The sequence below is a fragment of the Oncorhynchus mykiss genome, chromosome 25 (assembly GCF_057628025.1).
Source record: "Oncorhynchus mykiss isolate SJ-2025 chromosome 25, ASM5762802v1, whole genome shotgun sequence".
In the NCBI taxonomy this organism is placed as follows: domain Eukaryota; kingdom Metazoa; phylum Chordata; class Actinopteri; order Salmoniformes; family Salmonidae; genus Oncorhynchus; species Oncorhynchus mykiss.
This window is the reverse complement of record NC_143046.1, coordinates 82,216,473-82,232,286: the sequence shown is the minus strand read 5'-3', so window position 1 is coordinate 82,232,286 and position 15,814 is coordinate 82,216,473. Positions and strand designations below refer to the sequence as shown.

At 43.6% G+C, this 15,814-nt stretch overlaps 2 protein-coding genes across 3 annotated transcripts in view; both read right to left on the bottom strand.

The window, feature by feature from the left end:
• Nucleotides 1–3,824: 3,824 nt before the first annotated feature.
• LOC149972144 (uncharacterized) lies at nucleotides 3,825–7,364 on the bottom strand. Its single transcript, XM_090219329.1, has 2 exons — nucleotides 6,468–7,364; nucleotides 3,825–4,111 (listed from the first exon to the last, which is right to left on the bottom strand). The coding sequence occupies exons 1-2, from the start codon at nucleotides 7,362–7,364 to the stop codon at nucleotides 4,103–4,105; spliced, it is 906 nt and encodes a 301-aa protein (XP_090075455.1). The 3' UTR covers nucleotides 3,825–4,102.
• Nucleotides 7,274–15,814, bottom strand: part of LOC110505843 (dystrobrevin beta) — a 65,015-nt gene continuing 56,474 nt past the window's right edge. The window contains exons 14-16 of one of the 2 annotated variants that reach the window (XM_090221280.1): nucleotides 9,585–9,744; nucleotides 7,527–7,616; nucleotides 7,274–7,438 (exon numbers count right to left, since the gene is read on the bottom strand). In XM_090221280.1, the coding sequence (XP_090077406.1) occupies nucleotides 7,406–7,438; nucleotides 7,527–7,616; nucleotides 9,585–9,744 (283 nt within the window). In that variant the 3' untranslated portion in view covers nucleotides 7,274–7,405. Of the gene's footprint in view, nucleotides 7,439–7,521; nucleotides 7,617–9,584; nucleotides 9,745–15,558; nucleotides 15,656–15,814 lie in introns of those variants that run through there. The other variant, XM_090221279.1, reaches the window with a different exon arrangement.

The window sequence follows — 15,814 nt, the reverse complement described above, 5'->3', positions numbered from 1 at the left end:
GGGATGGCTTATCACTGCAGAATGCTGTGGTAGCCATGCTGGTTAAGTATGCCTTTAATTCTAAATAAATCACTGACAGTGTCACCAGCAAAGCACCCCCACACCTCCTCCATGCTTCATGGTGGGAACCACACATGCGGAGATCATCTGTTCACCTACTCTGCGTCTCACAAAGTCACGGCGGTTGGAACCAAAAATTTCAAATTTGGACTTACCAGACCAGAGGACACTTTTCCACCAGCCTAATGTCCATTGCTCATGTTTCTTGACCCAAGCAAGTCTCTTCTTATTGTTATTATTATTGGTGTCCATTAGTAGTGGTTTCTTTGTTGCAGCAATGTGAACATGAAGGTCTGATACACAGTCTCCTCTGAACAGTTGATGTTGAGATGTGTCTATTGCTTGAAATCTTTGAAACATTTATTTTGGCTGCAATCTGAAGTGCAGTTAACTTTAACAAACTTATTCTCTGCAGCAGCGGTAACTCTGGGTCTTTCCTGGGTCTTTCCTGTGGCGGTTCACCTGAGAGCCAGTTCCATCATAGCGCTTGATGGTTTTTGCGACTGCACTTGAATGTAAACTTTCACATTTCTTGAAATGTTTCACATTGACTGACATTCATGTCTTAAAGTAACGATGAACTGTCATTTCTCTTTGCTTATTTAAGCTGTTTTTGCCATAATATGGACTTGGTCTTTTACCAAATAGGGCTATCTTCTGTATACCACCCCTACCAGTCACAACATAACTGATTGGTTCAAACGCATTAAGGAAAGAAATTCCAAAAATGATCTTTTAACAAGGCACACCTGTTAATTGACATGCATTCCAGGTGACTACGTCATGAAGCTGGTTGAGAGAATGCCAAGCGTGTGCAAGCTGTCATCAAGGCAAGGGGTGGCTATTTTGAAGAATCTCAAATATAAAATCTATTCTGATTTGTCTAACACTTTTCATTTCATAGTTTTGATGTCTTCAATATTATTCTACTTTATCAATGATTTAATTCCACTAGCAAACTAAAATAACACCCAGAATGATAAGATCACGTAAAATAAGTAACCAAATAAAAACATGACATTTAGAACAACGGATAGTTAGAATCCACTTCTTTGTTCTTCTATTCCTGGACACAGTGTAGTAGGTTGATAAGGCCTTGTACTTCGTTTAAAGGATAGCTGACTGTACTTTACACATTATCTCAATGCTAAATGTTCAAGTACAACTTCAGTACAGTTCATTGCTTAACCAGTGTTTCAATTTAGTGTAAACATGTTATTATTATGTAATAACATGACGTGAACCAAACCCTACTCTTCTCCGTCTGGCCCTTTATCGTGTCACATTGCTAAACCTAACATTTATTATCTAGTTATTCATTTCAGAGATAAATGCAAACCCTGAACAACAGAAATGTCCGTCGATCAGAAGAGTGTTTTATTGTATCTGATATCCTCCTGATTCAACAGAGGTAGTTTCCTGCTCTTGTCCACCCCACATCTGTTCTCTGCTCTAAATCATTTAATATTCTAAACCAAAACCAGACTTTGTCTGGTTAACCCCTCTTGCCCTGTCTCCTAACGATCTGTCCTTCTAGCTGTCTGGTTAACCCCTCTTGCCCTGTCTCCTAATGATCTGTCCTTCAGCTGTCTGGTTAACCCCTCTTGCCCTGTCTCCTAACGATCTGTCCTTCTAGCTGTCTGGTTAACCCCTCTTGCCCTGTCTCCTAACGATCTGTCCTTCTAGCTGTCTGGTTAACCCCTCTTGCCCTGTCTCCTAATGATCTGTCCTTCTAGCTGTCTGGTTAACCCCTCTTGCCCTGTCTCCTAACGATCTGTCCTTCTAGCTGTCTGGTTAACCCCTCTTGCCCTGTCTCCTAACGATCTGTCCTTCTAGCTGTCTGGTTAACCCCTCTTGCCCTGTCTCCTAATGATCTGTCCTTCTAGCTGTCTGGTTAACCCCTCTTGCCTTGTCTCCTAATGATCTGTCCTTCAGCTGTCTGGTTAACCCCTCTTGCCTTGTCTCCTAATGATCTGTCTATCTAGCTGTCTGGTTAACCCCTCTTGCCCTGTCGCCTAATGATCTGTCCATTCAGCTGTCTGGTTAACCCCTCTTGCCCTGTCTCCCAATAATCTGTCATTTCTGCCATCTGGTTAACCCTTCTTGCTGTGTGTCCCAATAATATGTCAATTTTAAGAAATATAGCAGTCTAGCACATGCTCAGACCAATCCAATGCTTTTAACTGCAGGAGAAAGGCCAGATTATTGAGACGCAGGGTTGCTGTCTGCTCCCTCCAGACTCTTTAATGATTACACAGCAACTGACCCCTAAACAAGCAGGTCTGGAGCCCATTAGGGCCTAGCCTACGGACTATTAGTTAACCACACATTTAGAATATGTGACCCAAATTGCGCCCCATTGGCTATATTGTGCACTATTTTTGACCCATTGGGCTGATGGCTCTGGTCAAAAGTAGTGCACTATGTCAGGAATAGAGTGCCATTTGAGAGTCAGCACTGCATTCCATCTACCGCTACAGTTCCCAAACTCCTATCTATCTATCAAGTCACATGAACATGTTCCAGTCCTGGTTTCTTTTAAGCCATCAAAGCTAGTCTCATCTGTCCACAACCTTTCTGTGTCGGCCTCCTGTCGTCACCTATGTACAGGTGTATAGGTGAATATGTTGTAACGAAAGATCACAATATAATATTCATTTCAAACTAATGTCCTGAGTTCCTCTCCCTCTCTTCGCTTTATGTGGTCAATAAATACGGTCACTACTGAGTGACTAGTTTAGTGGATGAGGGACGAGACACCATTTAGTAGCTTCTCTCACTTGGTTTTGTTTCTATAAAATATTAACTATGAGAAGAATTAATCCGATTCTAAAAACGGGACATTTCCCTGATTAAAATAAACAACAGCCCCCATAGGCTCCCTACGACCAAACAACCCTCATATTTTTGCAAAAGGGTGTCTCGCGGCAGAGTGAGCACATAGTAGCAGCATTATGCGACTCAATGGTTACGTCCCACAAATGGCACCCTATTCCTTATATAGTGCACTACTTTTCACCAGAGCCCTATGGGCATTGGTCAAAAGTAGTGCACCATATAGGGAATAGGGTGCCATTTGGGACATAATCAATGTGAATTCTGAGGCATGACAACATACATGACTACAAATCCCAGCAGTCATCGTAACCAAGTGTTTCTCAACCTTTTGTGTACCAGGGACCGGCAAGGACCAGCTATAGTCCTTCCTCTTTTGAAGACCACTTAGTTTTAATCTAACACTTGAGAACTGACTAAATCAGTGTCCACTCACTATCTGAGGGACCAATCAGCAACACCAAGGACCAGTGCTGGCTGGTTGAGAAGCACTGATAAACCCACAAAGAGCTGGGATAACATGGTACCTACCAACCTACAGTACACCCAGTCAGACTCAGGACAGTGCAACTTCATGCAAAACCCCTAATGAAAGCACACTAGCAAGTGATCTGTAATCATACAAAGGCAATGACGGCCGGGGAACATGTCATGGTGAAAATAGGTTGTTTTCAGGTTATGGTCAGTGCTGTGTTCCCAAGGTCATATATAATATGTACAGTTTATGCAGATAGAGGTAGCATCCCAAATGGAACACTATTCCCTATGTAGTGCACAAAATGGCACCCTATTCCCTATGTAGTGCACCTGCCATTTATGATGCACACAGGGTGATCTGTATTTAACAAGACAGATTGAGAGAAAGCACAGGAAGCCATTCCTTAGACATTTAACCCTTGCAGTCATGACGGGGGGAAATCAGTCATTACATAATAATTACAGCTTCAAGTTTTTATACAGAATGACATATACACTTGCCAACAGACATCCCACAGCAAGGTGTAACAAACATGTTGAATAAGAGTTCACACAGTGAAATCCTGTTTGATAACAGCATGCATTACTCTACGTGCTAATTCCTGATAGAAGGTTTGGTCAGTGTGGCAGATTCTCATTCTGATTCTTCTTCTCCAGTCTGACATCCTGTCTAGATCAATGGAGTGGTGTTTGGGGAGGTTGTTGTTCCCTCAATGATGTTTTAGATCTCTCACTGTGCCTGAAGACAGAGACAGACAGATGGGGAGGTTTTAGACTGGGGCACAACATAACTATAAATATTCACAGATTAAGGATTTGGGATTTTGATGAACAAGTGGGACTGAAAAAGTTCCTGTGATTTCTATTATGTTTATAGGTCACTGAGAGATTTGTTGATTTACATTGTGAATGACTCATTAATGACTATGCAATGATATACAAACAATGTTAAAAGTATAGGAATATTCATACTTTTCTTTTCATTCTGCATCGTCTTGAAAACAAAGTGAAAAATGTTCCTTTATTTGCAGTAACATAAAAAGTCTAATACTCAGTACCAGTCAAAAGTTTGGACACACCTACTCTTTACAGGTGTACTATTACATTTGTACTATTTTCTACATTGTATAATAATGATATAACACATATAGAATCATGTAGTAACCAAAAAAAGTGTTAAATCAATATATGTTTTACATTTGAGATTCTTCAAAGTAGCCACCCCCTTGCCTTGATACACTCTCTTGGCATTCTCTCAACCAGCTTCATGAGGTAGTCACCTGGAATGCATTTCAATTAACAGGTGTGCCTTGAGAAAAGTTAATTGGTGGAATGTCTTTCCTTCTTAATGGGTTTGAGCCAATCAGTTGTTGTGTTGTGACAAGGTAAGGGTGGTATACAGAAGATAGCCCTATTTGGTATAAGACCAAGTCCATATTATGAGAAGAACAGCTAAAATAAGCATAGAGAAACAACAGTCCATCATTATGGAATGTGGAAAGTCAATGTGGAAAATTTCCACAACTTTTAAAGTTTCTTCAAGGGCAGTTGATAACCATCAAGCGCTATGATGAAGCTGGCTCTCATGAGCAACGCCACAGGAAAGGAAGACCCAGAGTTACCTCTGCTGCAGAGGATAAGTTCATTAGAGTTATCAGCCCCAGAAAGTGCAGGCCAAATAAATGCTTCACAGAGTTCAAGTAACAGACACATCTCAACATCAACAGAGGAGACTGAGTAAATCAGGCCTTCATGGTCAAATTTCTGCAAAGAAACCACTACTAAAGGACACCAATAATAATAAGAGAATTGCTTGGGCCAAGAAACACGAGCAATGGACATTAGACAGGTAGAAATCTGTCGAGTCCATATTTGAGATTTTTGGTTCCAACCGCTGTGTCTTTGTGAGATGCAGAGTAGGTGAACGGATTATCTCTGCATGTGTGGTTCCCACCGTGAAGCAAGGAGGAGGAGGTGTGATGGTGTGGGGTGCTTTGCTGGTGACACTGTCAGTGATTTATTTAGAATTCAAGGCACACTTAACCTGCATGGCTACCACAGCATCCTGCAGCGATATGCCATCCCATCTGGTTTGCGCTTAGTGGGACTATCATTCATAGTGACCCAACAATGGTGACCCAACAATGACCAAACACAACTCCAGGGTGTGTAAGGGCTATTTGACCAAGAAGGAGACTGATGGTGTTGCATCAGATGTCCTAGCATCCACAATCACCTGACCTCAACCCAATTGAGATGGTTTGGGATGAGTTGGACCGCAGAGTGAAGCAGCCAACAAGTGCTCAGCATATTTGGGAACTACTTCAAGACTGTTGGAAAAGCATTCCAGGTGAAGCTGGTAGAGAGAATGCCAAGCGTGTGCAAAGCTGTCATCAAGGCAAAGGGTGGCTACTTTGAAAATAGAAAATATATTTTGATTTGCTTAACACTTTTTTGGTTACTACATGATTGCATGTGTGTTATTTTGTAGTTTAGATATAAATTAAAGAAAAACCCTTGAATGGGTAGGTGTGTCCAAACAATTAGAATTCTAGAATGTTGTTTCAAAGAAATTACTAATTAAAATCCCAAACAGCTTGATACAGGAAAAAAACGGTGTTAATAAGATAATAGTGAGCCAAGGATTCACCCCCTATCCCTTATGCCTCCATTCCTCACCTGGTTGTCCTCATCCTCTGCCCCTTATGCCTCCATTCCTCACCTGGTTGTCCTCATACTCTGCCCTGTCCCTTAAGCCTCCGTTCCTCACCTGGTTGTCCTCATACTCTGCCCTGTCCCTTAAGCCTCCGTTCCTCACCTGGTTGTCCTCATACTCTGCCCTGTCCCTTAAGCCTCCGTTCCTCACCTGGTTGTCCTCTTCACGCCTGTCCCTTATGCCTCCATTCCTCACCTGGTTGTCCTCATCCTCTGCCCCTTATGCCTCCATTCCTCACCTGGTTGTCCTCATACTCTGCCCTGTCCCTTAAGCCTCCGTTCCTCACCTGGTTGTCCTCATACTCTGCCCTGTCCCTTAAGCCTCCGTTCCTCACCTGGTTGTCCTCTTCACGCCTGTCCCTTATGCCTCCATTCCTCACCTGGTTGTCCTCATCCTCTGCCCTGTCCCTTAGGCCTCCGTTCCTCACCTGGCTGTCCTCACCCTCTGCCCTGTCCCTTAGGCCTCCGTTCCTCACCTGGTTGTCCTCCTCACGCCTGTCCCTTATGCCTCCATTCCTCACCTGGTTGTCCTCATCCTCTGCCCTGTGCCTTAGGCCTCCATTCCTCACCTGGTTGTCCTCATCCTCTGCCCTGTCCCTTATGCCTCCATTCCTCACCTGGTTGTCCTCATACTCTGCCCTATCCCTTAACCCTCCGTTCCTCACCTGGTTGTCCTCATACTCTGCCCTGTCCCTTAAGCCTCCGTTCCTCACCTGGTTGTCCTCTTCACGCCTGTCCCTTATGCCTCCATTCCTCACCTGGTTGTCCTCATACTCTGCCCTGTCCCTTAGGCCTCCGTTCCTCACCTGGTTGTCCTCACCCTCTGCCCTGTCCCTTAGGCCTCCGTTCCTCACCTGGTTGTCCTCCTCACGCCTGTCCCTTATGCCTCCATTCCTCACCTGGTTGTCCTCATCCTCTGCCCTGTCCCTTAGGCCTCCGTTCCTCACCTGGTTGTCCTCCTCACGCCTGTCCCTTATGCCTCCATTCCTCACCTGGTTGTCCTTATCCTCTGCCCTGTCCCTTAGGCCTCCGTTCCTCATCTGGTTGTCCTCATCCTCTGCGCTGTCCCTTAGGCCTCCGTTCCTCACCTGGTTGTCCTCACCCTCTGCCCTGTCCCTTAGGCCTCCGTTCCTCACCTGGTTGTCCTCCTCATGCCTGTCCCTTAGGCCTCCGTTCCTCACCTGGTTGTCCTCATCCTCTGCCCTGTCCCTTAGGTCTCCGTTCCTCATCTGGTTGTCCTCACCCTCTGCCCTGTCCCTTAGGCCTCCGTTCCTCATCTGGTTGTCCTCCTCACGCCTGTCCCTTAGGCCTCCATTCCTCATCTGGTTGTCCTCTTCCTCTGCAGCATCATCTACTTTATTAAAGAGAATATAACTTCAGTCCCAGAGAGTTATCAACCAATCACAGGCAACATAGCAGTCATGTGCCTCTCAACTAACCTGAGTGGAGTTCTTTGACAAGTGATGACATGGTGTTTGTGATTGAATCTGCAGCGACCAACAGATCATTACGAAGATTTCTAGGTACACCTGAAACACAGAGGACACAGTCAATGAAAATAGTCAGTGACTTACAGTTGAAGTCAGAAGTTCACATAAACTTAGGTTGGAGTCATTAAAACTTGTGTTTCAACCACTCCACAAATTTCTTGTTAACAAACTATAGTTTTAGCAAGTCGGTTCAGACATCTACTTTGTGCATGACACAAGTATTTTTCCCAACAATTGTTTACAGACAGATTATTTCACTTATAATTCACTGTATCACAATTCCAGTGGGTCAGAAGTTTACATACACTAAGTTGACTGTGCCTTTAAACAGCTTGGAAAATTCCAGAAAATGATGTCATGGCTTTAGAAGCTTCTGATAGGCTAATTTACATCATTTGGGTCAATTGGAGGTGTACCTGTGGATGAATTTCAAAGGCTAATTTACATCATTTGGGTCAATTGGAGGTGTACCTGTGGATGAATTTCAAGGCCTAACTTCAAACTCAGTGCCTCTTTGCTTGACATCTTGGGAAAATCTAAAGAAATCAGCCAAGACTCCAGAAAGAAAATTGTAGACCTCCACAAGTCTGGTTCATCCTTGGGAGCAATTTCCAAACGCCTGAAAGTACCACGTTCATCTGTGCAAACAATAGTACGCAAGTATAAACACCATGGGACCACGCAGCCGTCATACCGCTCAGGAAGGAGACGCGTTCTGTCTCCTACAGATGAACGTACTTTGGTGTGAAAAGTGCAAATCAATCCCAGAACAACAGCAAAGGACCTTGTGTACATGCTGGAGGAAACAGGTACAAAAGTATCAATATCCACAGTAAAAACGAGTCCTATATCGACATAACCTGAAAGGCAGCTCATCAAGGAAGAAGCCACTGTTCCAAAACCACCATAAAAAAGCCAGACTACAGTTTGCAACTGCCCATGGGGACAAAGATCATAATTTTTGGAGAAATGTCCTCTGGTCTGATGAAACAAAATTAGAACTGTTTTGGCCATAATGACCATCGTTATGTTTGGAGAAAAAAGGGGGATGCTTGCAAGCCAAAGAACACCATCCCAACCGTGAAGCACGGGGTTGGCAGCATCATGCTGTGGGGGTGCTTTGCTGCAGGAGGGATTGGTGCACTTCACAAAAGATGACATAATGAGGATGGAAAATTATGTGGATCAGGAAGTTAAAGCTTGGTCGCAAATGGACAATGACCCCAAGCATTCTTCCAAAGTTGTAGCAAAATGGCTTAAGGACAACAAAGTCAATGTATTGGAGTGGCCATCACAAAGCCCTGACCTCAATCCTATAGAAAATTTGTGGGCAGAACTGAAAAAGTGTGTGCGAGCAAGGAGGCCTACAAACCTGACTCTGTTACACCAGCTCTGTCAGTAGGAATGGGACAAAATTCACCCAACTTATTGTGGGAAGCTTGTGGAAGGCTACCCGAAACGTTTGACCCAAGTTAAACAATTTAAAGGCAATGCTACCAAATACTAATTGAGTGTATGTAAACTTCTGACCCACTGGGAATGTGATGAAAGAAATAAAAGCTGAAATAAATAATTGTCTCATCTATTATTCTGACATTTCACATTCTTAAACTAAAGTGGTGATCCTAACTGACCTAAGACAGGGATTTTTTAACTAGGATTAAATGTCAGGAATGGTAAAAAACTCAGTTTAAATGTATTTGGCTAAGGTGTATGTAAACGTCCAACTTCAAACTGTACATGGCATTTCGTGGCTACTATTTTTGCATTTGGAATGCACTTTAATCGAATTTGTCACAGCTCAATCACAAATCAAAATGTTGTGTTGTCCTCAAAAAAGGTCAGAAAATGGATAACTAACAACAGATGTACTGGATCTAAAGGAGGACATTGTCCAGTGGAAATAGCGAGTTGAAATGACATCATGATGCCTTTTCAACCAGAAACTGATGTCATTTCAACTAGTTTTGCACTGTTTTTCCCGTTGGGCGGAGGTCCAGGACTCACCCTGAGCGAAGGCCTCCAGCACGTCGCCCCCCAACCCGGCCAGGCAGTCCTGGGGTGTGTGGGTGGGGGTGGACCCAGCTGAGGTGGAGCGGATCGGCATGGGCATGGAGCAGACTGCCCCGTGGCTGGGGGAGGAGTGGGTTGAGCCTCCTGTCTGGGCCTGATAACATGCCAACATCACCACCGGTTAGGAAACAAACTATAGAAACATACCAATATTACCATAGGTTAGGACACATACCAATATTACCATAGGTTAGGACACATACCAATATTACCATAGGTTAGGACACATACCAATATTACCATAGGTTAGGACACATACCAATATTACCATAGGTTAGGACACATACCAATATTACCATAGGTTAGGACACATACCAATATTACCATAGGTTAGGAGTAGAAGAGGCCTAGACCACCACCTGTTATCTTTGCTAACAAAACACACACACGGCTTGGGCAGTATGCCATATATACCGTATACCGGGGTATTTGGAAATAGCCACAGGATGGTTTTTCAATACCGTTGAAACTATGAAGAAGTAAAATATTTTACTTTAAGTTAAAAAAAAATATTAATTAATATTTGTAGCTACTTTTTAAGTAAATACCTGCAGTCATCTTGTGCAATACGTTAAGAGAGAAAGAAGATTGCGTTCTTCGTTTCACCTGTCACATCATTTTTCATTATGAAGCTCACCAGTAGTTCCCAGTCAAGTGGTGTTTATTTAGAAACACACAATAACGAGAGACTGGAGCTTTGTGAGTAGCTCACTCTTGTGAGCTCCCCACTCCTTGACTGCAACCCTTTTCATTTACCCTCCAGGTCTCTTTTTTCATTATTTTTATTTTACCTTTATATATATACAGGTTTTTTCTCATTGAGATAACAACTCTTTTCCAAGAGAGACCTGGTCCAATAGCAGCAGGGGGAACAACGTTTCAGACAAAACTATTTACATACACTAACACAACATTAAACAAAACTATAAACACACATACAGTACAACAAAAACATTGTACTTAAAAAACACAAACGTCTTGACTAAAAACAGCTGGCCTAAAAACAATTACACACTTCTATGATATATTCATCGATCAAGTGTAAACTCCACCAACGAAACTAGATCATCACATTTTAAAATGTTCAGGAGAGAATTCCAGGACCACGGAGCTAAGTAACAAACTATTTCTACCATGTCCTGTTCTAATTTTTGGTACTGTTAGAAGCAAATCAGAATGGGACCGTAATTGATATTTATTTACTGACCTGACTAAAAAAGAACAGAGATAAAATGGCATTTTACCCAATATGGCCTTAAAAATCAGTGTATACCAGTGTTTAAGCCTACGCAAGGTCAATGACAACCAGCCAACAGCGCTGTAGAGATCACAATGATCAGACGTTTCTGATTTGTAATGAACCAGAGGGCTGCATGATACACTGAATCAAGTGCTCTCAGGGTAGTGGCTGAGGCCTGCATATATATATATATATATATATATATATATATATATATATATATATTTTCATTTCATTTCCTGACGATTCTACATGTTAAAATTGCCACCGTTCGTCAAAACACCGAGCAGGTAATCTACCGCAGATGGTGTTGGTCTGGTTTGTCCTCAAAAGAAAAACAAGCCTTATTCCGGGAATAAAATCCTATTTTCAGCTTGAGCTTCCTTATCAAGTTCTCTACATGCACAGTGAAGCTCAGCTTATCATCAACCCACACACCCAAATATGTGTACACTTTAACTTGCTCTATAGCATGCCCAGCAATGACATGATTTGTAACATGCCTGGCATTTGAAAATACCATGCATTTTGTTTTACCCGAATTTAGAATCAGCTTTAAATCATACAGATTCTGTTGTATGATGTTAAATGCTCTTTGGGCATTTTCAAAAGCTAAAGATAAACTACTACCACTTGAATAAAGAACAGTATCATCTGCATAAAAATGAACATCCGCTGTTTCAATAAGATCCCCAATGTTGTTGATATACAAAATGAACAACAGTGGGCCCAAAATAGAACCTTGCGGAACACCTGAGCACACCTCTATGGACTCAGATTTACAACCATCCACCATTACACATTGTGTACGATTTGATAGGTAATTTATAAACCAATCTAGAGCATGACTAGTAATTCCACAACATTTAACCTTTGCACTAACACAGCATGGTCCACGGTGTCAAAAGCCTTCGACAAATCAATAAAAACAGACACACAATGTAACTTCTTATCAAGAGCACAGTGTTGCTGAAACAGTGCTCTGGCCAGCCTAAAACCTGATTGCATTCCATTTATGATGTTGTATTCTTGGAAGTAGACCTTTAGCTGCCTACTAACTAAGGACTCCAGTACCTTTGACAGTGCAGACAATTTTGATATGGGTCGATAGTTGTCAAGTAGCGAAGGATCTACACCTTTCAGAAGAGGGAGTACAAAAGCAGATTTCCATAACTTGGGGATTTCCTTAACATCAAGTGTGAGGTTAAAAATACATGTTAAGGGGGAGCAATGATGTCTGCAGCTAGATGTAGGAGGCGGGGGTCTAGTTCATCAGGACCAGGTGATTTTTTTATTTTATGAAAAAATGTTTTGCAGCATTTGGAACTGTTGATCTACAGTTAAGAATGCTGAGATGCCTCCCGGGTGGCGCAGTGGTCTAGGGCACTGCATCGCAGCAATAGCTGGAGGTCCGTGGGGCGACACACAATTGGCCTGGCGTCGTCTGGGTTAGGGAGGGTTTGGCCGGTAGGGATATCCTTGTCTCATCACGCACCAGCGACTCCTGTGGCGGACCGGGCGCAGTGCGCGCTAACCAAGGTAGCCAGGTGCACGGTGTTTCCTCCGACACATTGGTGCGGCTGGCTTCCGGGTTGGAGGCACGCTGTGTTAAGAAGCAGTGCGGCTTGGTTGGGTTGTGTTTCGGAGGACGCATGGCTTTCGACCTTCGTCTCTCCCGAGCCCGTACGGGAGTTGTAGCGATGAGACAAGATAGTAATTACAAACAATTGGATACCACGAAAATTGGGGAGAAAAGGGGGTAAAAAAAATTACAAATAAAAAAAAAAACACTGAGATAATCTAAGCCTATGATGCCCTTCAGAGCTGCTCTCCCTTCACCTGACTACGTTTTCTCTCATAGTCCAAGAGCATCTGGTCATCGCGGTGGTGGCACAGGGCTACTCATTTCTCCTAACTGGAGATGTGGTCTTTTCTCCCTCTCACCTGTCCATCTACTCTCTCACCTGTCCATCTCCTCATTTGAATTCCATGCGGTCACTGTCACTTGTCCACTCAAGCTTGTTGTCATCTATCGCCCACCAAGTGCCCTTGGAGACTTCCTCAATGAGCTTAACACTTTCATAAACCTATTTACTGATGATGGCTCACCACTCTTTTACTGGGCGACTTCTACCTCCCAACCTCTCCCTTCGATTCATTTATTTGCAACTCTCTCGTTCCCCTCCTTGCCTTTTGATGTCACCCTTTCCCAATCCCCTCCAACTCACAAGGCAATATGCTTGACCTCATCTCTACTAGATGCTGGCCGTTTACTAATCTCACTGCAACCGCCGTCAAGGTCGAGAATCACTACTTTTGTTTCCTTTTCTGTCTCTCTTTCCTCCAACCCTCTCAGCCCCTACCCAGATGGCCATGTGCCATTGCAATCTTCGCTCTGTCTCTCCCAGTACTCTCTCCTCTTCTAACCTATCATCTCTCCCTTCTAAATCCCTTTCTCTCCTGTGTAGTGATTCAGCCTCTTCGACCCTACTCTCCTTCCTTTCCGCATCCTTTGACTCACACTACCCCGTGTCCTCTCGGGCTGGCTTGGCCCTCCCCTCTTGCTTCGTGGCTGAGTGACTCATTGCGAGCTTACAGAACATGGCTGTGGGCAGCTGAGCGAAAATAGAGGAAAACAAAACTTCTGGAGGACCTATCATCCTTTCACTGATTCCTCTTTACCTTCTCTTCCTCTGAATCCACTGCTAATGCCACTTTCTATCACTCTACATTTCAAACTTCTGCCTCTAACCCTAGGAAACAATTTTCTACCTTTTCCTCCCTCCTTAATGCTCCACTCCCTCCCTCTCTGCAGACGACTTTGTCAACCACTTTGAAAAGAAGGTTGATGAGACAGTCCGCTCCTCATTCACTTAGACTATTGAGTCCACTGTTCGGGCTGGAGAAAGGGGCACTGTGCAGGGCCTAGGAGCAGACCCGGGTTCAAAGACTATTCAAATTATTTCAAATACTACATATGTGCTTGATTGAGCCTGCTTAGCTTAAATGGACCATTAGAATAGTCCCAAAACATCAAACCCCGCCTATCTTGCACTCCAGGCAGGCTTGAGCAAACGCTGAAGGTATTTGAAAGATTTCGAATAGCGTTTGAGCCCAGGTCCACGACTGTATGGCTTAGAGTCAGCCTGCACGGGGGTCCACGACTGTATGGCTTAGAGCCAGCCTGCACGGGGGTCCACGACTGTATGGCTTAGAGCCAGTCTGGTCCAGGCCTGCATGATGGGACAAATAAGCCATCTTTTATTTTATTTTATTTTACCTTTATTTAACCAGGCAAGTCAGTTAAGAACAAATTCTTATTTTCAATGACGGCCTGGGAACAGTGGGTTAACTGCCTGTTCAGGGGCAGAACGACAGATTTGTACCTTGTCAGCTCGGGGGTTTGAACTCACAACCTTCCGGTTACTAGTCCAACGCTCTAACCACTAGGCTACCCTGCCGCCCCATCTATAAAAGTACTATGCCAAATCTCTGTAGGAAAACAGTGCTGCCTCAAACCGACCAGTGCAAGTGCATAACATAATATGTCCATAAAAAATGCTGCTACTGGGAGTTCCTTAAACACAATCCATCGGAGACATATCAACACGTGCATTAAGAGTGGACAGTAGTGTGACATGTAATATTATGGTTAGAGAGTGACTGGGTCTGGTGCTGCCACTACTGCTTCCTTAATGTAAACTTAAGAGAGACACACTTACTGCCTGGGTTTGCTCCTCATCCTATCAGTCAGTCAATGGTAAGCAGTGATAGAAAGCATGAGCAGGGAGGGAGAGAGAAATGACAGAGAGAGAGGTACAGGCCGAGCACGAGAGAGAAAGAGAGCAAGAAAGTGACAGAAAGAGAGAGAGAGCGCAAGACAGAAAGAGAGAAAAAGTGACAGAAAGAGAGAGAGAAAAAGATAAAACAGTGGCAAAGAGTCAGGAGCTTCAATATCAGGAAAGACAGGTTTCTACAAGATAACCAATGGACCCTGAGGGAGAGCAACTGTCAACTACAATCAATGGAACCTGAGGGAGAGCAACTGTCAACTACAATCAATGGACCCTGAGGGAGAGCAACTGTCAACTACAATCAATGGACCCTGAGGGAGAGCAACTGTCAACTACAATCAATGGACCCTGAGGGAGAGCAACTGTCAACTACAATCAATGGACCCTGAGGGAGAGCAACTGTCAACTACAATCAATGGACCCTGAGGGAGAGCAACTGTCAACTACAATCAATGCACCCTGAGGGAGAGCAACTGTCAACTACAATCAATGGACCCTGAGGGAGAGCAACTGTCAACTACAATCAATGGACCCTGAGGGAGAGCAACTGTCAACTACTGTCAACACGTTCTAAACAGTTGGAACAAATTCATGGTTGATGTTAACAAATACCAGATGGCATAAAATGCAATAATGACTGAGGTTGATAACTGCACTCTCTCTCACAAGCATTTCCCTACACTCACATTAACATCTGCTAACCATGTGTATGTGACCAATAACATTTGATTTGATATACTATATATCAATTTGATATACTACTAACTATATAGTAAAAAATGACAGCATCAGTATATAAAAGTCTGAAGAACAAGAAACAGATAGTGTATCAGCTAGTGTTTATAATAATCTGGCTGTCAGAGTCCTCTCCTACCTTCAGTAACCTCATCAGTCCCTCTAGCTGGACCATCAGTTCCCGTCTGCTCTCCTGTAGGGCTGACATGCGCCTCTCCAGCTCATCCTTCCTGTGCCTGTTGTCACACACACACACACACACACACACACACACGTACACACGTACACACACACGTACACACACACACACGTACACACACACACGTACACACACACACACACCAGCTGTTAGTCTCTATTGCCTCCTGAAAGGTGAAAGCCTGAAAGTCTGTCAG

Excerpts from the sequence above, each read along its gene's own strand:
- LOC149972144 (XM_090219329.1), bottom strand. The coding sequence starts at position 7,364 with ATGAGGAACGGAGGCCTAAGGGACAGGGCAGAGGGTGAGGACAACCAG.